This window comes from Zootoca vivipara, chromosome 13 (assembly GCF_965207765.1).
Source record: "Zootoca vivipara chromosome 13, rZooViv2.hap1.1, whole genome shotgun sequence".
NCBI classification, from domain to species: Eukaryota; Metazoa; Chordata; class Lepidosauria; order Squamata; family Lacertidae; genus Zootoca; species Zootoca vivipara.
This window is the reverse complement of record NC_142596.1, coordinates 38,844,777-38,868,128: the sequence shown is the minus strand read 5'-3', so window position 1 is coordinate 38,868,128 and position 23,352 is coordinate 38,844,777. Positions and strand designations below refer to the sequence as shown.

General features: G+C 43.6%; 1 protein-coding gene and 1 long non-coding RNA gene across 2 annotated transcripts; one reads left to right on the top strand and one right to left on the bottom strand.

Moving 5' to 3' along the window:
* Positions 1-1,180: 1,180 nt before the first annotated feature.
* Positions 1,181-6,211, top strand: LOC148683701 (uncharacterized). Its single transcript, XR_015946772.1, has 5 exons — positions 1,181-1,516; positions 2,811-2,957; positions 3,621-3,881; positions 5,327-5,381; positions 5,938-6,211. It is a non-coding gene; the product is annotated as an uncharacterized LOC148683701 (long non-coding RNA).
* A 1,145-nt stretch (positions 6,212-7,356) lies between these two features.
* Positions 7,357-22,731, bottom strand: RRN3 (RNA polymerase I transcription factor RRN3). The gene is made up of 18 exons (XM_088656779.1): positions 22,557-22,731; positions 21,537-21,639; positions 21,093-21,149; positions 19,367-19,456; positions 19,144-19,273; positions 18,953-19,009; positions 17,485-17,548; positions 16,356-16,425; positions 15,807-15,905; positions 15,036-15,116; positions 13,771-13,888; positions 12,272-12,402; positions 11,662-11,792; positions 9,972-10,156; positions 9,245-9,353; positions 8,673-8,825; positions 7,907-7,994; positions 7,357-7,742 (listed from the first exon to the last, which is right to left on the bottom strand). Exons 2-18 carry the CDS (start codon positions 21,627-21,629, stop codon positions 7,599-7,601), a joined length of 1,800 nt encoding a protein of 599 aa, XP_088512905.1. The 5' UTR covers positions 21,630-21,639; positions 22,557-22,731; the 3' UTR covers positions 7,357-7,598.
* Between the last annotated feature and the right edge of the window lie 621 nt (positions 22,732-23,352).

The window sequence follows — 23,352 nt, the reverse complement described above, 5'->3', positions numbered from 1 at the left end:
AGAGTGCTGTTGTTGTTGTTTAGTCGTTTAGTCGTGTCCAACTCTTCGTGACCCCATGGACCATAGCACGCCAGGCACTCCTGTCTTGCACTGCCTCCCGCAGTTTGGTCAAACTCATGTTCGTAGCTTCGAGAACACTGTCCAACCATCTCGTCCTCTGTCGTCCCCTTCTCCTTGTGCCCTCAGTCTTTCCCAACATCAGGGTCTTTTCCAAGGATTCTTCTCTTCTCATGAGGTGGCCAAAGTATTGGAGCCTCAGCTTCAGGATCTGTCCTTCCAGTGAGCACTCAGGGCTGATTTCCTTAAGAATGGATAGGTTTGATCTTCTTGCAGTCCATGGGACTCTCAAGAGTCTCCTCCAGCACCATAATTCAAAAGCATCCATTCTTCGGCGATCAGCCATAGCTTTAACTATACAGATCTTTGTCGGCAAGGTGATGTCTCTGCTTTTTAAGATGCTGTCTAGGTTTGTCATTGCTTTTCTCCCAAGAAGCAGGCGTCTTTTAATTTCGTGACTGCTGTCACCATCTGCAGTGATCAAGGAGCCCAAGAAAGTAAAATCTCTCACTGCCTCCATTTCTTCCCCTTCTATTTGCCAGGAGGTGATGGGAGTATCCTCTCATATATGGCCTCCAGGAATTGTCCATCATCTTCAGGAAACTACTGCAGCCAATCCTGGAGATTTGACAAGCTGGTGACAATGAATGCTAGGCAGACACATTCACCAGGTGCTTCTGCCCAGCCAACACAAGTTGCCTGAGCCTTTAAGCCAGAGGTCCCCAAACCAAGGCCCGGGGGCCGGATGCGGCCCAATTGCCTTTTCAATCCGGCCCGTGGACGGTCCGGGAATCAGCATTTTTTTAAATGAGTAGAATGTGTCTTTTTATTTAAAATGCTTCACTGGGTTATTTGTGGGCATAGGAATTCGTTCATTTTTTTCCCTTCAAAATATAGTCCGGCCCCCCACAAGGTCTGAGGGACAGTGGACTGTCCCCTTGCTGAAAAAGTTTGCTGACCCCTGCTTTAAGCAAAGTGGAAGAAGCCCAGGTTACTTAAAGTGGTTGCATGGGAATCGAGAAGTCTCGAGCAGGAAGCTGCAGGAGGTGCAAAGCGAGCAGGGCTTAGTCAGGAAAGAGCGGGAAAAACCATGGCAACCACTCCCGGGTCAATGTTGCAAAATGGAACTAGGAGACTAGAATGTGGGTTGAGAGACATTCTTAAGCAGCAGTGGGAAAAGGGAGCTGCACTTTGTCTTCTGGCTCCGGAATGGCGGGGAAGGATTCATCTATTTTCCTAGTAGCTTCCCTTACAAAGGGGAATCCTCTAAGATGCTGGAAGTAAGCTTTGCCTGAAATCCTATAAATCATCTGCCAGATGGTGCGGACACTACTGAACTAGATGGAGCAATGGCGCTTGAATTGTGGACCAGGCAGGCTGAGTGATGGTGGTTTTCAATCCAGCTGCTCTTTCTACTAATTTTACATCTCTGTTTAGTTACAGAGCTCGAGTGTTGAGGGTGAGTAGCATATCTCCGAGAGACAGATTTCATTAGATTTTTCCATATCTGCACCCTGAAGTCTCCCAATGTTCACCAGCTGTTTAAAAGTGTGTTTTGCTTTTTAAAATGCATGCTTGCTTTTCAAGTGGTTTTTATTGGCTATTGGTTGTTGTTCTTATGGTTAATATTACTCACGTTTATGGTTCTTAGTTTTCTACAGAGGTGATTTTGGGAGTTGTAGTTTCCGTTTGCAAGCAGACGCATGCCTAATTCCCCTTCCCAGAGCTGCAATTTCCAGAGTGGAAATTGGTTTATCAATCCCTCTTCACAGGGAGCTCTGGGAAAGGGAATAGGAGCCCCCTAACAACTCTCAGCTCCCAGAATTCTTTGGGGGAAGGAAGCCATGACTCTTCAATAGGGCTTTAGATTGATGGTGTGAATGTGGCCCTACTCTTTGGCATTGTTTTGTTGCCAGACAGTTTAGCCAGCATATAATTGGCTGTTGAACCAATTCTTTTTTCCTACTTTAAGTTACAGGATTTTTATGTTTTACAATTTAAAATACTCATTCAAACATCCTGAAAATATCAATAGCTTCCCATCTTCTCTTTCCTTGGTTCATTAGAGCGTGTTGAATTTTCCATCTTTAAAAATCCTGATTTGAGGGGTATTAAAAAGTTGTGGTATGATTAGGTACAGTAATTTGAAATATGTTTTGGTTACTTGTAAATATTTAGGTTTTGCTTGGTAAATATCTATGTGAAAAGTTCCTACTTTTTAACATTTTTAAAAATTTTCTGTCATTTAAACAGGGATGGCCAACTCCCAAGAGACTGTGATCTACTCACAGAGTTAAAAGCTGGCGGTGATCTACCCCTTTTTGCGGTGTTCAGGTCAAAATTGTTGAGCTTTTTTCAGGAAGGAGGAAGGCCCATTTTTTAGGGGTTCATGTCAAAGTTGTCAAAGGCTTTTTTTGCCAAAGGCTTTTTTTAGGGGGAAGAAAGCCCTTTTTCTTTGGGGTGCAGGGCAAAAATGTTGAGCTTTTATTAAGGGAGCCAAAGTTGTTGAGCTTCTTTGGGGGGAGCCAGTGATCTACCACAGACGTCCAGTGATCTACTGGTAGATCACGATCTACCTGTTGGACGTGCCTGGTATAGGTTATTCCCAAATTTTCATGAAAACAGATGTTGATAAGTGCCTAAAATTGATTACAAGATATTGTAGTCCTCTTATATATGTATTGTAGTTATCTGTATTATTAATATTAATATTATACAACGGTATGTGATTTTTTTTTGCTTTCTACAACCAGTGATAACTGCTTCACTATGACTACAAAGAAGAGAACAAGACAGGGAACGTTCACACGTATGAGCAACCTTAAGAGAAATCTTGCCTTCTGAATTACCAACTTTGCGAGACGTGTTAAGATATGGACTGTTGCTTAGAGAACAAAGTGGTGAGAATATGAGAAACTATCCAGCTGCCAGTGAATGATTAAAAACGTTAACTTCGCTTTTTGGCTTTTTTTTTAGTGTATTTCAAACAAATCTCAATTTACCAAGCTAATCATCAATCAATCATAAAAATAATTGCAGATTTGGATTCCTCATGTGCAATAACATATTTTTAAAACCCCTCATTGAGCAAATTCGCAAAAGAAAAATATCTGTCCTTAAATGACATGCCCTAATGGTTCATTTTGCATTCACTGGGGAACAAAAAAATTGTTGCATTGACACCTGCAGTTGTTCTAACCTAATTTCAATGTGCTGATTTCATATCTGAAGTCTGTTTTGTTCTGTAAGCTCTAGGGTTTTTTTTGCAATTCATGTTTTTCACTTTTCACCATAATCTTCGTTTTTCGCAATGCAAGAATCAAATCAGCATTGAAAGAACATATAACAGTTGAAAAATCTCATGCAACAAAAAATGAAAAAAAAATGTTCCCCAGTGATTATTACATCCATCAAAACTGATTTACAGCGTTGAATTTATCTCAATGCTGCCAAAGTTTTCAAGTGTACACAATTCCCCCCCCCATATATTCAATAAACATTTTCCAATCTTCTCTAAATGTATGTTCTTCTTGTTTTCTTCTTCTGTATGTTAAATTTGCAAGCTGTGCAGATTAAGAAGATGGATGGATGTAGCACATCAGCTGAGGTGGAAAACAATGATGTTGTCGAATGTAGCAAGGTGCCGCCGCCTGATTTTTGCTGACCCGCACCCCGTTCCACATTCAAGACATTTGCGGATCCCTTGGTGTAACTCTCAGACTTTGGAAGGTTGGCATCACTGAATCGGGTCAGGTACCCGCTAGAAACAGGTGGCTGGCTTGGCTACAAATGTAGAAAGAAGGAAGCCAGCACAGGAAATAAAGGTAAAAAGTCACATTTAATTGCAAGGTATTTCAGTATGAAGTGTCCTGTCTCTGCCCTAGCTGCAGGGAGGGAAGATTTAACAAGGATTTAATCAGAAATGGCGTCAGAGGGTGGGTAGTTGAGAAAACCCGCCACCCCTCTTCCCAGGGGCTAAAAGGGGAATTGAAGGGGTGAAATGGGGCCCGTAAATCCTAACTAACGCTTAGATAAATAACTCATCATGTAGAAATTAGAATTCGGGGATTTCCTTAGCCAGAGTTGGCAACCCTAGTTGGTTGGCAGAGAAAATAGCCCGGCTCACGTGAAATGGGCTTATTATGTAGGTTGAGAGTAGTTTCGTGTTTTGGAGCTCACCCCCCCCCCACTTCTGCCTTGCGCACAGTTTCACCTTGTATGAAATGAGTGTTTTGTGTCCGCCCGTTTCCCCATCATTGGCAGCCATTTTGTGATGGTGAAGTTTGGTTTACATGCCGTTTAAAATTCCCGAGGACGCTTTCAAGGTGACACTGTGTTGTATGCTCATGGGCAAAGTGGGAGATTAAAATTTCAGCTCCGTACTAAATTTGGAGCACCGCTGCTGCCTGGACCCATTACAAGATTAGCATCAGTATAAGAGGGGGCCCGACTAACCGCTCAAAACCAGCAGAGAGGACTCCTCTTATGTTTTTCAACTGCAGCGTAATGGAAACAGCAAACTCTGTAAAAATAAACAAATTACCTATTTCCCAGAAGACTTGCGGAAGAGGGGCAGAGTGTTTTATCCATTCTGGTTGTGGAGAAAGAGATAGCATAGAAACTTAAGTCGCTGTTGGTTGGAAGAGGGATGGAGTGGCTATGGACAAATCCTGCTTTTCAGCAGCCTGCTTGCTCACCTGCATGGAACTCCTGATCGCTTCTGGCGACCATGCTAGCTAGGCCTTCACTACAAAGCTTCCTTTTGGAATGTTGGTGCAGACCTTCCCTTGCCTTGCGAGTCTGATTTCAAAGTCAGTTTGAAACGTCGGTTAGGACTGAGCAACTGTTAAAAGAGCAAGCCTAACCGTGTCTACTCAGAAGCAAGTCCTATTGAATACAATGGGGCCTGCTCTCAGGTGAATGGGGTTCAGATTATAGCCTTAAGAGATGAACAAGGGAGGGAAGAGCCACCTTTTGGTTTACAGTTTTTGGATATTCTGGCAGTTACTTACAATGCGCAATAGGGGCTGTTCGCTCATTATTTTTCGATTAATTTTGCACGTGTCCTTTTACAGCCACTGTTTCTGCCCCTTTCTTCAGCCTGCAGGTCACACGGATGATCCTTGCTCAGCAATGACGCCATGGGGAGGATATGGCCATAGTTGCTTCTTGAACATGCTTGTTTTTAATGGAGATGTTAGGGAGTGTGGGAGGTGTTGGGAATACCGTCTGAGTTGTTGCCCAATAAGTCAAGGTTTCTCTTTCTTAGAAGCTGAACAGATTGCAGTGAAGATATTGCGAAGGAAAGAGTTGAGTATGCCAAGGTACGTAATTAGCTTACCGTTTGGGGGCCAGAAATTCATTTTGTAGAGCAGAGGTGAGGAACCTCTAGCCTTCCAGATGTTGATGGACTACAACTCCCATCATCCTTGACCGTTGGCTTTGCTGCCTGGGGGCTGATGGGAGCTGGGAATCCAGCAACACAACACCTGGTGTGAAACTCTTAAGTTTGGGGAAGCGCAAGGCGACTTAAAAATAATAACATTCTATATCCTTCCTGTGGTTCTTCATACTCTCACCCTGAACTCCATTGTCTCCAGGATTATTATGTGAGCCCAATATGGTGCCGCCAGGCACTGTGGAACAGACTTCGCCACTGCCTCCCCCTACCAGCTCCTGGCTCTTGCCGTTCAGCTCACCCCCCTTCTCTTGCATTGGTTTTTGGAGCAGCAGCCAGCTGTCCTCATAGGCTGGCCTTGGCTTTTGAAGAGCTTGGAAATGGGCAGGAGCAGAAACAAAAGCCTCCTGACTTCGTGCCCCCCCCCCCCCATAGATGTTTGGAAAAACTCGGGCAACCTCTGAGTGCAACTCTTTTTCTAGGTACGGAAGTGCTGAAGAATGGCGATGCTCTCCAATCCTAACCAGTAGATGACCAGGGACCAGGAGCTGGAGTTCAGGAGAAGAGAGGGACCAGCTCTCCTGTGTGAACTTACACAAGGGGCGGCTGCTGCTGCTGCTGTTCGGAGTATCTACAGTCCCAGGAAGTGTGACTTTATCATGTATATGACTTATCTGCCTGCTTAACTGTGCAAGTTTAATAAATTGGAATTATGTAATCTGTAAATCTGAGAAAGAAATGGATTAAGAATTGGAAGTGGTGGGCCATAGCAATTAACAAGAATGTTGGGTTTGGGAGCCTGAAGGGGAGGGCTATAGGGTGGGGAAGGGGGCTGCTAGGACCAAAAAGCCCAGCATTAGGAAGGGCTGCCATAGGCATCATGGGGTGAGCATTTTCATCCCTGTCATCTCGACCTACATTCTGCTTTTTTAAAGAAAAAATCCCAGTTGAACTATATAGTAGACCCGCAACATAAACTCCCTTTACATACACAGTTGCAACCGGATGTGGGTTTTGGGGGTGGGTGGGGTTGGGTTAAAAATAAATAAATGGGAGAGTGGAGGAAATCTACCATTCCTGGCTTGGCATTTATTTCCCCCCCCCCCATGCACCCAGTGGGCTTTCTTGTTTACCAGGCTCTGGAAAGGAGGTAGGATGACTCTGGGAAGCTCCCAGAACCCTCATGCCTGCTCCCCCGAGGTGGATAAGCAGCCTTCCACCTTGCAGGTCCAGGGATTCCAGACTTTGCACACAAGGTCCCTGGACCTGAACCCAAAAGTAAGTTGGAGGGGTTTGGGGGTCCAATGTGCTATGTACATGCCTTTGTGCATAACGTTTGCACCCGGCTATCCTTACACATGAAACATACCCCTAGCACAATATGGAATCCAGATCCAGCCTATCAACGAAACTTGGAAATGGAACCATGTCATTCTAGAGAAAAAGGTGCTGGAACTCTCCATGAATGCCTCCCTTGTTCTCTTTTAATGGCAATGGTGCCCACCTGAGAGATGCCAGAACTTAGTACTGGCAAGATCCAGCTGACTGGGGATTGAGGATTATGCAAACAAAAAGTACAGAAGTGTAATCTTTGGCTCTTAATTGGAAAGGGCTAGAGCAGTAGCCTTGCATACAGGTTGCAGGATCAACCCTCAGCATCTCCAGGTTGGGCTGCGAAGACTGCTGGAAACCCTGGAAAACCATTACCACTCAGTGTAAACAAGACTCAGCTGGATGGTCTGACTCAATATAAAAAAAGCATCAGTTTCCGTATTAAATTTTCCATGCTTTGGCAAATGCTGCTTAGTTCCAGAACTTTAAATGGCGCTCTTTGCTGTTGGGGCAGGACACAGTCAAAAGCTTGGCTGGGCATCCAAGAACTAGCAACACACTTCTCTGAATTATAGTCTAGTATATTTAATACATTAGATGAGCCATTGCAAATCAAAATGGAAATTGTTAAAACAGCTTACAAAATGAAGTGAACACACCCCAGTTGAAGGTATCCACACACTTGTTTGTTTTGCTTTCAGTATTGTTCCATGAAATCGGTTTAGGAACTGTGCAAAAAAATCAAAAGGGTCTCTATCAGAACGATTGCCTTGACGACTTTGTATATGCTCTTGGAAGGTCACAGCAGCATCTATAGCGACGGAACTGGCAGTGACCCTATGCAGTTTTCTGAACTCTGAAGTGTAGAGTCAAAGGAGCCTGGTGTCAATCCACTCATGCCATCAGTTTGAGGAGTTTCACCTTTCAGAAAGTCATCTTCCTCTTCACCTTTGCACTGCACGCACACACAAAAAGGAAATCAAAGTACTTAATTTGTTTTTTCACTCCACTATCTAGACTCAGGATTTTATACCAGACCAAAAAAACACGGGAACAAACATACTCCAAGGCAAGGCATCCCATCAGAATTAAAGGTGGCGTTTGAATAAAATTGCTCACCTCATTAATGGGGTCTGTAGCCTCTATGAGGTCTTCAGAACACTCCTCTTCCCAAAACTGATATAATGGGTTGATTATGTTCTTTGATCTGCAAAAAGGCATAATATAAGGAGAGAAGGAAGTAGATACATGTGCTTTATTCCAGTGCCATCCAGATTCCCCTACAGTGGAAGAGGCTATCCTTCAATGGGTTAGTTCCCCCACTGCAATAGGGCAAAGTCAGTTTTAATGGCCATTCCATACAGGAAAAAGTCTTCCCCCAATTGCCTAGCTCTGAGGCCAGATGGCCATGCCAATGTTTCCTAGACTTATCCTCCACTCTGGCTTAAAATGACATGGAAATGTTAATAATGAAACCATCCTACGTGCCAATAGCAAACTCAGTTTGAGCAGCCAAAACAACACTTTGTATGAACAAGAGGGGAGGCATAAAGCTCAGGGGTTTCAAAAGTAAAAAACTGAACAAACACCAAGAGGAAATGAGAACCCCACAAACAGTGCACTTGGTACTGAGCAAGGAAACCCCCCCCCCCCAAAAAAATCCTATGCTGGTGCTGCCCAAGGTTGACATGACACAGTTCCTCCCCACCCGGGTTGCCACAACACTACTGCATCAAGAACTTGTAATGGGAAACAAAAAGCAAAATACAGCCTGTAAACCTGAGCTGAAAGCGATGAGTGCTTTGCTTGGAAGTGCCGAACAGGCTCTTTCCATAATAATTAAGTAAAAAAAAAAAAAGGTTCGCTGATGTCTGGAATTAGATACCTTTTGAGAATATAAGGGTCAAACGGGAAATAGCTGTCAAGGGGGTTTGTGCAAGTCTCAACAGAGTCACCCCCACAGCTGCTTCTTACAACTGGCAAAACTTGCCGCCTGTTCCTCTCGATGATGGTGTCACAAAATGCGATTTGGTATTTCCTGGAAGAGAGTGAAAATGGCTGGCCTGAAGCTTCTTTTGAGGAGAGATGCGACCACAAAAACTAATACGAGCACATCAAAAACAGCTAAGCCCCTTTCTATCGGCTCAGGTGGGACCCAATCATGTCTTGCTTCTCCCCTCCCAGTACAGGCAACTACCACAATGCGTAACTAAAATTACGTATATTGGGAGCACCCTGGAGAGGCAGTGGGGCTTGCATAGCTGACATGCTGGACAGGGGGTTGAAATTACTGTCACAATTTGGCCTTCCAACCTACAAGCACCGTCCAAACAGGCAGAGCACACACCTGCAAGGGCCTATTATTAGAAGACAGAAATATATTTTGTCATCTATATTTCTGTATTCAATTAACAATATTCAAGAAAGCTTTTTTTTTAATAAAAAAAAGACACTTACCTGGTAATGGCAGCAAAAAAATTCACAATGGAAGGCAAGCAGACCTTCAGGGGGTTTAGCTGGCACATCACAATGCGTTCGAGGTTTAAGCTCTGCAGGAAAGCCAAACCTTCAAAACAAAACGAGCAAAGAACATTTAGCGCTTGGGTGGGAAAGCGAAAACTGTTTGGGCATTATGCATTTTTCACAATGCGCATGAGGCTCGGCGCCGCTTTGAATGCTACAGGAGAAAAGTGTGTGTTACTAAAAGCTGCGCACATGCAAAAAGAAGGCACGGTCAGGCCTGGCTTCCTGACAGATAAAACATAAAGGGTGCATGCTACTAAATGCATTGGATAGGAATGTCTAAAACGGACTCTGACGGAGATGGTGTTATCTGGTGGGTCAAAGGAAAGTTAGGGGCACAGCTGTCATGCCAAGGGGGACCATTACTCAGTATTCTCCACAGGTAGCCAGTAGCTCTTCAGGGTCTCAGCCCTACTTGGAGATGCTCTACCACTGAGTTATGGCCCTCCTAATTCAATTGAATTAACTCCAGTCTAAATGCTCTTCCACCCAGTATTTGTTCTGCTCTGTAAACTTATTCATGGCTCCCAAACTGAGGACTCCAAAGATGTGCCCAAGTACTAAGGAGAACAGTCCCCACCCACGCAGCTGCTTCTCGCTGTGAGCCATTCAACAATTAAACTGCCAAATTCTGCCTGAGCTGTTTTTCCCATATACACACCTTTCTTTAGGTTTCCGTCCACTATTTGCTTGTGACGAAATATGACCACGTAGAACACAGCCTGGCAGGCGGCATAAAAGGGCCCGTGAAGAGTGACGTCGCAAAAGGCTTTCGCCCCTGTGCCCTGGTTGTCGATGTACACGTGGAGCCAGTTGACCAGCAAGTCCAGGCAGGCTTTCACTGTACTGCAATGGGACCAAAAAGAGAGAGAACCTAGTTAAGGCCAGCTGTTCTACATTTCACAAGTGAGTCGGTAGCTACCATTTGGGACAAGGTGCGACGAGGCAACTACATTCCTGTTAGCAGTTTAGGCTTGGTCACAAAGCCAAAAATGCATCTGGGCATGCCAAAAGCGTTCCATCTTTTTGCAAAACAAAACCAGTATTTGGAAATTGGCCGAAAGGACTCCAGCTACAGAGCAGAGCAATAAGGAAATTGGAGCAAACAGAAAGTCCAGATGAAGACTGACGGCTTAAGGTGTATACGGTGATGCACCTGGAGTGGAGAAAGCAGGGAAGTAGTTTTCTTCCTCTTTCATAAATGCCAGAACTCATCCGTTGTAAGATTCATAGCAAATAGAAGGAAGTACGTACTGTGGACGCTCGGGTTGCGAACATGATCCATGCGGGAGGCACGTTCGCAACCCATAGCGCCACGTCTGCGCACGCGCGGGTCGCAATTCGCTGCTTCTGCGCGGGCACTGAAACCCAGAAGTAACCCGTTCAGGTACTTCCGGGTTCGGCGCAGGACACAACCTGAAAAGACGCAACCTGAAGCATCTGTAACCTGAGGTATGACTATACAGTACTTCTTCACATAGTGCATCATTGAAGGAGTTCAATCCTATAAGATGGTAGCGATGGACAGACTTTAAAAGAGGATTCCGCATACTCAAGGAGAAGATTGTTACATTTCTACAAGCCATGCTCTCCTTCCACTGCCACAGGCAGCTCTGAAGACCAGCTCTTGGGAATTGCAAGTGGGGAGGGTGCTGTCGTGCTCAGGTCCCACCTGGGGTCTTCCCACAGGTTGAGCAAAGCGAGAAGAGGATGCTGAACTAGATGGCTATTGGCCTGATGCAGGAGGACTTGTCGTGTTTTTGCACAGACAAGTCAGAGCAAGGGATGACTTGAAGAAGGGCTTAAGACAAAATTCCTTGTGTGGACATCAAAGTCTTGACCACCAGACACCAGAAAAGGAGCTTGGTTATGGGGACCTCTCTACTATTCGAGACTTAGGTCAGGGGTAGGTAGCCTGTGGCTCTCGGGATGTTCTGGGACACTCCATCTCCCATCCTTTGCGTTCTACCGCCCCAAGCAGCTGCCTGCACGGCAGAATGGGAGACCAAAAAATGGGAAACACTTAGCAGTCCAGGATAAGCTAGTCCTTGGGAAAGGTATGTAAGCTCAGTAGTAGAGCATCTGCTTTGCATGCAGAAGATCCCAGATTCAATCCCTGGCATCTCCAGGTCAGCCTGGGAATGTTCCCTGCCCAAAACCCTGCACAGCTGCTGCCAGTCAGAGTAGACAGTACTGAGCCAAATGGGCCATTGGTCTGACAGCGTAAGGCAGCTTCCTATGACACCTGAGTCTCCATCGCATGAGCTCCTCCACTGCACTCCTGGATTCCACATATCTAGCCTTGCCCAGCAGATTGGTAGCTACAAAAAGGAAGTTAGTAGGCTACTTACACAACCGGAACAAACTTTGCCCGTGCCAAAAAGCTGCCGGTGTAGTTGGCAGCAGCCTGCCTGATCACGGCTGGAGTATTTAGATTACGAAGCATTTTCCAAAGATGCTCCACAAAGGCTTCTGCAATTCCCTGTAAGACAGAGTCACATGTGGCAAGACATCAAATGCCGTGGAAACTAAATCCATGGACTCTTTGTTTGCAGGCATCAAATACTTCTGGGAGTAGGGAGTGAGGAACATGTAGCCCTCCAGATGGGCTCCAACTCCCATCAGTCCCAGGCAGCATGTCTAATGATCAGGGATGATGGGAGATGCGAGTCCAGTAACATCTGAAAGTCCATTGAGCTCCCCACCCTGACTTCGGGGAGATACCCAACAAACAGGGACCTTTTTGGCAGTGAAAGCAATCAACATGCCTGCATATGTTGGAAGTAGTGTCCTTACTCAGATCTTGCTCACCAAGAAGACTGCGGGTGCTTTTAGCTCCAACCCCCAAGGCCTAGGCCACAGTTCTTTGCACACACACCCCCATTTAGGGGATCTGGGATGGCTCCCCACATCAATAAGTGGGAGCAAAGCACAGCAAGAGAGGCAATTAACTGTACGCACCAATTTGAAGCTAGAGAGGTAGAACATGATGTACTGCACGTGACATAAGCCATGGGTCGGCAAAATGAGCTTATCGAACACTGTCACCAGATCCCGATACAAATCCTTGGTGTTGCCAATATCAAGCTTCCCTGAGAACAAAAAAAGCATTTTTATTACTGCACCATCGTACCAAGAAACAGCATGCCTATTTTTCATGTGTACAGTAATGTTTTTCAAATCAATATTTTATTGGCCAACCAAATGCAGGTTATAGCAAAAAACAATCAAAAGAAAAGCAGGTAATTTTAGCAAGCAAGCAGTGACAGTAAGTATGTAACAAAACACACGTACAGTGGTACCTCTACTTACGAATAACTCTACTTACGGATTACAGGTAGGTAGCCGTGTTGGTCTGAGTCGAAACAAAATAAAAAAAAATTCCTTCAGTAGCACCTTAAAGACCAACTAAGTTTTTATTTTGGTATGAGCTTTTGTGTGCATGCACACTTCATCAGATACTTCTGTTTCACTGTATCTGATGAAGTGTGCATCCACACGAAAGCTCATACCAAAATAAAAACTTAGTTGGTCTTTAAGGTGCTACTGAAGGATTTTTAAAATTTTGTTTCTACTTACGAATGTTTCTACTTACGAATAGAGCTCCGTCCGCCATCTTGGATGCGGTTTAGATAGGATTTTTTCTACTTACGAATTTTTAGATAGGGTTGCTTCTACTTACAAATTTTTTCTCCCAATGCATTCCTATGGGATTCGACTTACAATTTTTTTCGACTTACAAATGTGCGTTCGGAACGCATTAAATTCGTAAGTAGAGGTACCACTGTAATACACAAAAACATACATCTATATCAGGTCGCAAAGCTGGTCTCACGGTTTTCCCGAGTTGGGAAGGTTTCACAGCACACATAGTTGTATTGAACATAACAGGCTTAGCCAGGTTAGACAGCAGCTGTTTGATTTTGTCGATGTCACTAAGCGTGGCAATCGGCTCTAAAAAAATATTTAAATATTTTGCCTAAAAAGGCACTGATAAAACTCCACATGGCTAATCTCATCTGGCATAACTTTATCCCGCCCTTAATACAAACATCTACACACAGGTCTATCTTGCTTCCTCTTACCCACTTTAAGCCTGAAGCTCCATACAGTATTCAGGCATCTCCTGCTAGGTGGTCCCACAGATATTTCTATAATCTCTGCTGCCTCCTCACTATTAATCTCAAATAAATAATTTAAGCACATTGTACAGGGGTAATTACCCTGTTTCTCATATTTTAAGACATACCCATAAAATAAGCCATAGCAGGATTTTTAAGCATTCATGGAATATAAGCCATACCCCGAAAATAAGACATAGTGATAGGCGCAGCAGCAATGCCGGCCGCGGCAGGAGGAGGAGGAAAAAAATAAGACTTCCCTTGAAAATAAGCCATAGTGTGTTTTTTTGAGGAAAAAATAAATATAAGACATGTCTTATAATATGAGAAACACGGTACCATTCACATGGCAGATATCTTTAACGTATGAAAACAGGACCATCATCAGGAGGTCTAGGCGTTCTGCAACTGGGTGAGCCATCACCTCATTTTTCTCCGGGTTTTCTCCATCTTCATCCTATTAAAATAAAAGTACTGACTAAGGAGTACTGAACTCTGATAACGTCTGGAAAATCACCATTGTGGAGAAGCTTATGTATCAAATGTACATCATCATCATCATCATCATCAACAACAACAACAACATTAAGGGGGAAGTAAAACAGGATGCCTTCTGTTCAGAAGGGAGGTTTATTTCTCTTGTTAATGAGAATAATTCAGGCAAATGCAGAGCCATTAGACACAAAGTAGTGAGAATTTCAGAAAACATCAAAAACAGATGTTATATATATTAACTACAGCAAGGATGATGAAGAAGAAGAGTTTGGATTTGATATCCCGCTTTATCACTATCCGAAGGAGTCTCAAAGCGGCTAACATTCTCCTTTCCCTTCCTCCCCCACAACAAACACTCTGTGAGGTGAGTGGGGCTGAGAGACTTCAGTGGAGGAGCGGAGACGCGAACCCGGTTCCCCAGATTATGGGTCTACCGCTCTTAACCACTACACCACACTGGCTCTATTATTTGCTAAACAATGGAAGCAGAGGCAGGTTCTGAGAAAGCAAAAAATAATTAAAAATATATGGGAAAAGCTGGAATTCATAAAGTTAACAAGGGTGGTACATCCTTATAAAATTGTGAGAAAACTGGTAAATGGAATCCAACAATCAACTATGCACGCACACACAGCTCTCTCTATGTATGAAATAGGTATAACATATTCAGGGTCATATTGTTTCCGGCTATAAAGGAAATATAAGCAAATATTTAAATATTTGATACTGAGATTTTATAGAGATAATTTGAACATTTATTAAAAGTAGACTGACATTCAACCTATATTTTTGAAAGTGCTACAAAAAATAATTGTGATATCAAAGGTTTCGTTATCGAGATATTGTAGGAATACTGAAAGGCTTATATAATAGGATGTGTTGCATTATATAACATTCTTACCAATATTTGTATTATCATGTATTGTTTGTATTATCAAGAACATGGATTCCCCCAAAGAATCCTGGGATCCATAGTTTATTAAGGGTGCTGGGAACTGTAGCTCAGTGAGGGGGTAAACTACAGTTCCCAGGATTCTTTGAGAGAAACCATGTGTTTTGCATGTATGGCTCGGATGTGACCTGTTGCACTGCTCAATAAGCACACTTGCCATGTCAAAAAGTCCTTCTTCAGCAGCCCCTTCGCTCTCCTCCTCTTCTGCAGCTTCAATCTCTTTTCTGGGAGCACTCACCTGTTGTAAGGAGTAAGGATACTGAACATTTCTAAAGGTGTTTGATATGCATGCAAATGAAGGTGTACAACAATCCTTAAAACTTAGATATCCCACCCCCAGCTGAAAAGGTAACGGGTTTGATCAAATTATTACCCAATGTCACATTTATATCCTGCCTTAATTGCAAGGAGCTCAAGACAGCACACTTAGGGGACAATGCTCCATTGTGCAAACAGAGATCCTTGCGCTGATGGAACCTTCAAAGAATCATATAATTGTAGAGTTGGAAGGGACCCTGAGGGTCATCTAGTGCAACCCCCTGCGATGCAGGAATCTCAAGTGCATGGAGTGCTACTTTGGACACAGTCCATATAATTTACTTTTCCATCCAGGTCAAAAGCAGGCTATCAATTAAAGCCAGTCTAATAAAACCATCTATACAACCATCTCTTTTGTCCACTTAAAAAAAAAAAAACCACTGACCTGGAGATGGTATGGACCAGGCATAGGCAAACTCGGCCCTCCAGATGTTTTGGGACTACAACTCCCATCATCCCTAGCTAACAGGACCAGTGGTCAGGGATGATGGGAGTTGTAGTCCCAAAACATCTGGAGGGCCGAGTTTGCCTATGCCTTCCTTTTTCTAAAATGTAATACAAAATAAAGGTGAAATAATTAAGTCTTTTATGAACAACTCTCTATACTTACATCCATCTTTAATACCCTTTCAATAACCAGCTCCAGAATGTCATGCCTCAGAGTTGGGATATAGCCACTGATTCGTAGCATGTTATGCACGTAGCATTGCTGCAATGGAATTCCCCCACAAAAATGATAAATTAAAAAACATATACACAAAACGTTCTTCTTGTATAGAAAACCATTTGAGTAGTAGTAGGTTTGGGTCAGGGAAATTTTTTATTGTGTAAGGCAGCGTTTCTAGAAAGGACCACAGCTCAGTCCTAAAGCTTGTGGGTTTTGAATGAAAGAGGTTCCAGGTTCAATCCCTGCCAATATTCTCAGTTAAAAGCAGAAAATCCCTGGTGAGATGGAAAGACAGAGAAGGCATTAACACTTGAAGGAATAGAAAAAGCTTCTACATGCTGACAGTTCTCTATGCTCATCCTGTATCTGCACCATCAAGATCTGTGGATGCTCAGCTTCTACCACTTTTATTTCAAGAGGGTCATTAACAATAGCACTGACGCAAGACACACAAAGGAGAATCCCATTTTAAACTGAAGGCTGATTACTTACCAGGGTTCTTTCCGATTTCTTAACAAAGGGAAATTTGTCAATGAGCACCGGCATGAGAAACTGTGGTGTCCTGCAATGCAAGTGTAAAGAACCTTCAAAATAAGTGTGAACACAGGACAGCCCATTAAACGATCTCAGCAAACATTTCAGGACTTGAATGATGAAAGTCTCATAAAAAAGAGGCACAGGCACTGATTCACAATACTGTTTTCCACCCAAGTTTGAGACAGATTTCTTAACATAAATAGGGGGCTACTCAACTTAAGAAAAGTACACACCAGTGCTATAAGGAAGATTACCGGGCTAATTTGGACATATTTTCTCTCAGTAGAGCAATTACAATTTAATCCATTTATTAAATAAATTATTAATTTCATTTATTGATTGATTTTAATCAGTTACATCTAGTTGATCAGGAAAAATAAGAAACAGGCCCCAACAGCACAGTGTAGACATGCAAAGTCTTTAGTCTTTTAAAAGACGCATTGGAAACTCAAGATGGAGAATTAGATCTGTCCTCAGGGAAAAATAATCACACATGTCGTTAATCTAGAGTAATTTATTCCCTACCAAGATAGTTCACTCGCAATCATACTCCACCTAAAATCATGCACTGAAATGGTGGGGGGAATACACTTTATACATTAAGCAATTTAATTGAAAATACCAATTATTATGATCATATCTTAGTAGCACCCTAAACACAGGATTAAGGCTTCTCTTTCTTACAAGCTTTCACATGTCATACCGTAACCGATTACAACAATAATACAGAGGAACCGACCTATTTTGAACTACAAAATATTATCAACTTAGGTAGCTTTGTCACTTGAAGCTAATATGAAAGATGTGTTACAGGTAGGTAGCCGTGTTGGTCTGACATAGTCGAAACAAAAAAAAACAAAAAATCCTTCCTTAGAGACCAACTAAGTTTGTCATAGCTATGAGCTTTCGTGTGCATGCACACGAAAGCTCATACCTATGACAAACCTAGTTGGTCTCTAAGGTGCTACTGGAAGGATTTTGTTTTTGTTTTCTATGTAAGATGTGTGACTGTGTTTCAGCTAGCAGGTAGAAAGGGCTATGAATTAACTTAGGAGATTTACCAAATCAATTACTGTGTACTTACAAAGGGACGTATTTTGCAATTGTTTGCAGTGCTCTATGGCAAGTGTCAAAGCCTTCAGTAACATCTGCAAGAATTGAACATCATCAAGCATGTACATTAATCCAGAATTTTTTCTTATATAGTTTTTCCATGTTAGATTTTATGTGAGCACTTCCTTAACCACTTAAGGTAGATAGATTTGGTGCTATTATATTGTTTAAACCAGGCATAGGCAAACTCGGCCCTCCAGATGTTTTGGGACTACAACTCCCATCATCCCTAGCTAACAGGACCAGTGGTCAGGGATGATGGGAGTTGTAGTCCCAAAACAGCTGGAGGGCCGAGTTTGCCTATGCCTGGTTTAAACTTTATATCTAATGTATGTGAGTGGCAGGGCTGGGCGATAACTGGTTTTCATCATTGTGATATTTCACCTGCTACACATCATAATATACCGATATATCAAGATGTCTGAAATAAAAATGGAGCTATGTAGAGGCACTGGCTGGCTTCACGGTTTTCCCCACATTGTGATTTTTGCATAGCACACATACAGTACACATCATGATTTGCGATATATCGTCAGGTCAAAGATGAAACCAAAATCATAATATGGACTTCAAACTGGTTTTGGACAATATACAGTGGTACATCGGGCTACAGACGCTTGAGGTTACAGGCGCTTCAGGTTACAGACTCTGCTAACCCCAAAATAGTACCTCAGGTTAAGAACAGTTTCAGGTTAAGAACGAACCTCCAGAATGAATTAAGTTCTTAACTCGAGGTGCCACTGTATTGATATATCACCCAGCGCTAATGAGCGGCAACAGCTGCTAGCTTAGAGAGCTTTTAAAGCGAATTAGGTGAATTCAGGGAAGGGAAGTCTATCAATGGGATGCGGGTGGCACTGTGGGTTAAACCACAGAGCCTAGGGCTTGCCGATCAGAAGGTCGGCAGTTCAAATCCCTGCGACGGGTGAGCTCCCGTTGCTCAGTCCCTGCTCCTGCCAACCTAGCAGTTCGAAAGCACGTCAAAGTGCAAGTAGATAAATAGGTACCGCTACAGCAGGAAGGTAAAAGGCGTTTCTGTGTGCTGCTCTGGTTCGCCAGAAGCGGCTTTGTCATGCTAGCCACATGACCCGGAAGCTGTACGCCGGCTCCCTCGGCCAATAACGCGAGATGAGCGCCGCAACCCCAGTCGGTCACAACTGGACCTAATGGTCAGGGGTCCCTTTACCTTTTACCTGTAAGTATATCAATAGCTGCTGCTGTGTGCAACCTCCAAGTTTCATTCAATGGAAAGCCACAAATATCAGAAAGAACTAGATTTCACCCTTAACCTTAACCCTAGAAGCCCCAGTGTAGTAAAATGGAAATAATATGGAACACAAGAAGCTGCCTTATACCGAGTCAGCTTAAACTGACTGGCAGCAGCTCTCCAAGATTTTGTGCTAACACGACTGACCATTAGATATGAAATGGCTACTCACTTTCATCATCATCTGAATCCGAAATGTCCACATTGTTCTCTTGTATGGTTATTCGAGCTAGGTGGAAAAAGCATTATTCTATTATTATACATTTCACGCGAGAATCTAATTGCCAAACTTAAGTTCCAAACGAAAATGGCCACTTGGTCAACAAACAATACAAGGCAGAAGAAAAGAAAAGAAAAACTCACGTGGTACAAAGTGCGAGACAATCATTGCAAGACATGGCCTAAGGTAGATTGTCTGTGCCGACACCAAGTTGCTCAGAAAAGCCAAATACTCTTCCACCACAGCCTGGCTCCTTTTCAGCCACTGCACCCTCTGCAAAATTACACATACACAAAGTTCGAATGCACGTTGCACAGACTGAATCAAGACCAAGTACAGCAAACATTAGAAATGGCACACTCTTACCAGTAAGATGCTGACTAGTTGTTCAAACTCCTTGGTCAAGAGTGTAACAGAAGACCGAAACTCACCCAGCCAGTTTATAATCTGGTCATCCTGCAAACAGAACCAATTTCTCTTTAATAGTCTGAACTTTATAAGGTGTGTAAAAACAAAAACAAAAAAACTTAGTAACGGGGATTTTTGATGTTTTTTTTAAACTGAGTTAATCTGACAGAAAGGCATTACCAGGAGTGTGATGCTGCCCTCTGGGGTGATGAGCGCCCAGTCTTCCTCTCTAGTTTGAAGCTGGAGTGTCCAGGGTTCATCTATGCAGTTATGTAGTGATCCTAACCCCTCCCCAGCTCTAAGGCTGGAAGGAAGGCCAGGAACTCTGTAGCAGTTGTGTGGCTAAGGTGCCCACGGCACCTCCGGATGACCCTTGCCTCCCCCCACCTCTCCCGTGGGAAAGGCAAGTGAATAGTGAATAGTGGGCTAGGGTGGCAGCTGCCAGACAGAGGCACTCCCAGGCAGGCTTTCCTGCAAAAAAAGGTAGAATGGAGTGGGATGCCTATTGGGCTGTTGTTGGGCAGTGGCCAGGCCAGGAGGGAAAGGCAGCAACATGGCAACCAGAGCAAGGCCAGAAAGAAACCGGCTGGGAACCCATGAAAGCAATTGCGGAGATAAAGGATAGGGCCTTCTGGGCAGTGGCTCCTTAATTACAGAACCCCCTCCTTCCATATGCTGTCAGTTGTGATGATTTTGAAGTACACTCAAGTCTGTTTTCCAGAGTTTTTATTGACTTGTTAGTGATTTTTCGTCATTTAATGACTTACAATGGATCCTGAGGTTTCAGCTGCTGTTTTGTTACTGGTTCTGGAATACGTAGTAAATTATATAATGAAAAACTGAGTGAATATTTCTTTTCTCTCTTTTTTGTAGATACATACTGTGGTTGACCTTAGAAATAATGTACTTAAAAGTTAAATTTCTGTTCACATGAATGATTTGGCAAAGGGGGCAGGGAAGCCAGACACAACAACATTGCCTTCACATCAGTCAAAAAAACAGACATACAGTATTGCTGGTGGTACTGGGCGATTTCCCCTAAGTCGGATTTGGAACCAAGCTCTTAGAAATAGGGGAAATAGCTGAATTCTTTTGAACCCAGCTGTGTGCATATTTCAGACCCTGTTGTGCCTCCAGTAATATCACTGGAAGCACAACAGGTCCTGATCCCTCTCTCAATGAGCCCCCAACAACCCCATCCCTTATCTTTGTTGCTGCTCTGCCAATGGAAGCATAGATGGTCTCTTTTGCCCCTTCCCTCTTTGACACCAAACACGAAGATTCAAAGAGCAATGGGTAACATACGGACCCAGCAGCACTGAGCAAACCACATTAGCCAGCATTCCTTGTGTCTGACATGCAGCATGCCAGGCATTAAAAGGATGGTGCACAACCCCCCTCCATTCCTCTAGTGCCAGAACAATTACAAGGGTAAAGGTGGGAGTAAGCTAGGGACAGAGGGAAGCCATAAGTTCCTATGTAGCTTAGATTTTATCCATGCCTCTGGGCTTGTAAGGCTTCCTAGAAATCAAGTCTAGCATCACACGCCATGTTCTAAACTGTGGTCAGATCTGTTACTGATTTTCCTAGTTATAATAATAAATGGCAAACAAATGGTTCGTTTTTTTCTTACATTTAAGAAGTCATGCAGAACACAGAAATACTTGGATGAAAAAATCCTTACTTTTATGTCTGAATCTAACAGCTGATGCTTCAACAAATCAAATTCAGTTGTCTCACCCTTCAAAACAAAAACAAGAATTAAGTTGTACCCTAACAAGTCATGCAGCCTTGCATCAAAGCTTATTTGATCCCTATTGAAAATAAAGACACACATTGGGCATACAGTAGTACTGTTTCAAAGCAGCTAATATATGTTCTTTTCTCTCTCTCTGCAACATATGTTAATAACTTTACTGTAACTCCCCAAAACCGTTTTTTCAGATTTAGTGACTATATCTTGTTTTCCTTTCACTTCTTTTGGTGAAAATAACTAAGATATTGCCAGAGACAGTGGGAGTATACAGCTACAAGACAATCTCTTAAGGCTAAACTTGCATTTTTCATTTTCAAAAACCCTTTCAATACAGTCAGAAAATACAAAAGATGAGACAGATAACCATACTACCTTTTGGTATTTTAGAAGGATGTCAGTCAACATCCCACCAAATCTGACTGTTTTCCTTGGTGGAGAACTTAGGAACTCATCTGCAGCCAACATGTCAGCAGTCCTAGGCAGAATAAAACATATGAATGAACACAGTAAGCCAGTGCTTGAAAGTGTGTGAGAGAGAAACCAATAAGGAATGAATGCTTGTGTGTGTGTGTTAAAATTCATACAAACAAGGGTTGCATTAAAATTTTAATTCATTCCTTATGTTGATATCTCACTTAATTCTCTCCAAAGAGAATTAAAGTGGCATTGATTGATTGATTGATTGATTACATTTATATTAAACCACTCCTCCAAGGATCTCAAGGTGGTGATGGGCATGACCCTCCCCTGTTTACAGTTAAAGAGTGTCAGGATAGGTTCACATATCCTCTTGACCATTTAAGCTCCCAGAGTTAGTGAAGGCCTGTCACTGCCATCACAGTCTTTTAAGGAACAGTTAAGGGAATTGGGTGTGTTTAGCTTGGTAAAGAGGAGACTGAGGGATAGATACGACAGCCATCTTCAAATACAGTATCTAAAAGACTGTCCCATGGAAGATGGAGCAAGCTTGTTTTCTCCTGCTCTGGAGGACAGGATTCAAGTTACAGAAAACACCAGGAAGAACTTTATGACAGCGAAAGCTGTTGGGACAGTGGAACAGACTCCCTTAGAAGGAGGTGGACTCTTCTTCCTTAAAGGGTCTTAAGCAGATGTTAGATGGTTACCTGTCAAGGATGCTTTAGTTGAGATCCCTGCATTGCAAGGGGTTGGACTAGATGACCCTCGGGCTCCCTTCCAACAATTCCATGATTCTTCGGAGGTCCATCAGCGTGAGCATTTCCACTGGGACATCCCTCCCCACGCCCCCAAATCTGTCCTAGGGGATCCCACTTAAAAGTAGATTTAGGGGGCAGGAGAAACTTTTCACTGCGTCAGCAGCAGAAGTCCTTGTGCACCTCCATCCCACCCTCGCAGCCTCCACCTCACCCTCACCTGCGCTTCGCCGAGGCCTGACTCAGGGCCTCCGCCTGCCGCCCAGCCCGCGGTGTCGCCGTTCGTCCTTTCCCCACGAAGCCGCCGCTTCTTCCCTTTCCATCCTCCTCGTGCGCGCAGCCCAAGAGACGCGAGTCTTTCCCACGCAGCACAGCCAGCGCAGAACTCTCCCTCTGACGTCCCCGGAAGTGAAAGAAGAGATGATTTCCGGGTCGGCGAGGGGCGGGCCTTCCGCTGTTTAAAGGGCCACCACCCGCACGACCGAAGGGCCGGCGCATCGGCACTTCTGGCTCTTCGTCCTGTAGCGGCTGGAAAGTAGGCGCCGCGGTATCTAGTAATACGGTAATGCCGAGTCCGTGGTGCTTCAGACCGGCGGACTAAGACCGGGGTTCGAATTCCTCGCCGGGTGACGTTGCCCCTCCGCTTGATCTGCCTCACAGGGTTGTTGTGTGAGGATTCAAATGGGAGAGGGGGCAAAATTCTGGACTAAATCGCAGGAACATGTTCTGGTCTCCCCCCGCCAAAAATCATTTTTAAAGAATTAATAAAAGTACTTTTTTATTTTGAAAAAACGGAGATGGAGGGAGAAGCGTTGTTCGCCACCTGGAACTCTTCTGCGAGGGAGGGAAAAAAAGGTGGGATGTGAATGGAAGGATTTGTTTGTTCCGTAAAACTGATATAGCACTTTGATGGTATAAAAAAACTCAAAGCAGTTTACAGAAGATAAAACGGCAGGGAGTTCCAAAGTGTAGGCGCTGCCACACTAGACGATCAAGTTCTTGCAAATGAGGGACAG

What these genes read in the sequence shown, in the direction of transcription:
- RRN3 (XM_088656779.1), bottom strand. Translation starts at nt 21,629, where the DNA reads ATGTTGGCTGCAGATGAGTTCCTAAGTTCTCCACCAAGGAAAACAGTC. An exon ending in TGTTAGATTCAGACATAAAA is followed by an intron (nt 19,457 to 21,092) that starts GTAAGGATTTTT and finishes TTCTGTTTGCAG; the next exon opens with GATGACCAGATTATAAACTG. An exon ending in GGATTCAGATGATGATGAAA is followed by an intron (nt 17,549 to 18,952) that starts GTGAGTAGCCAT and finishes CAATTCTTGCAG; the next exon opens with ATGTTACTGAAGGCTTTGAC.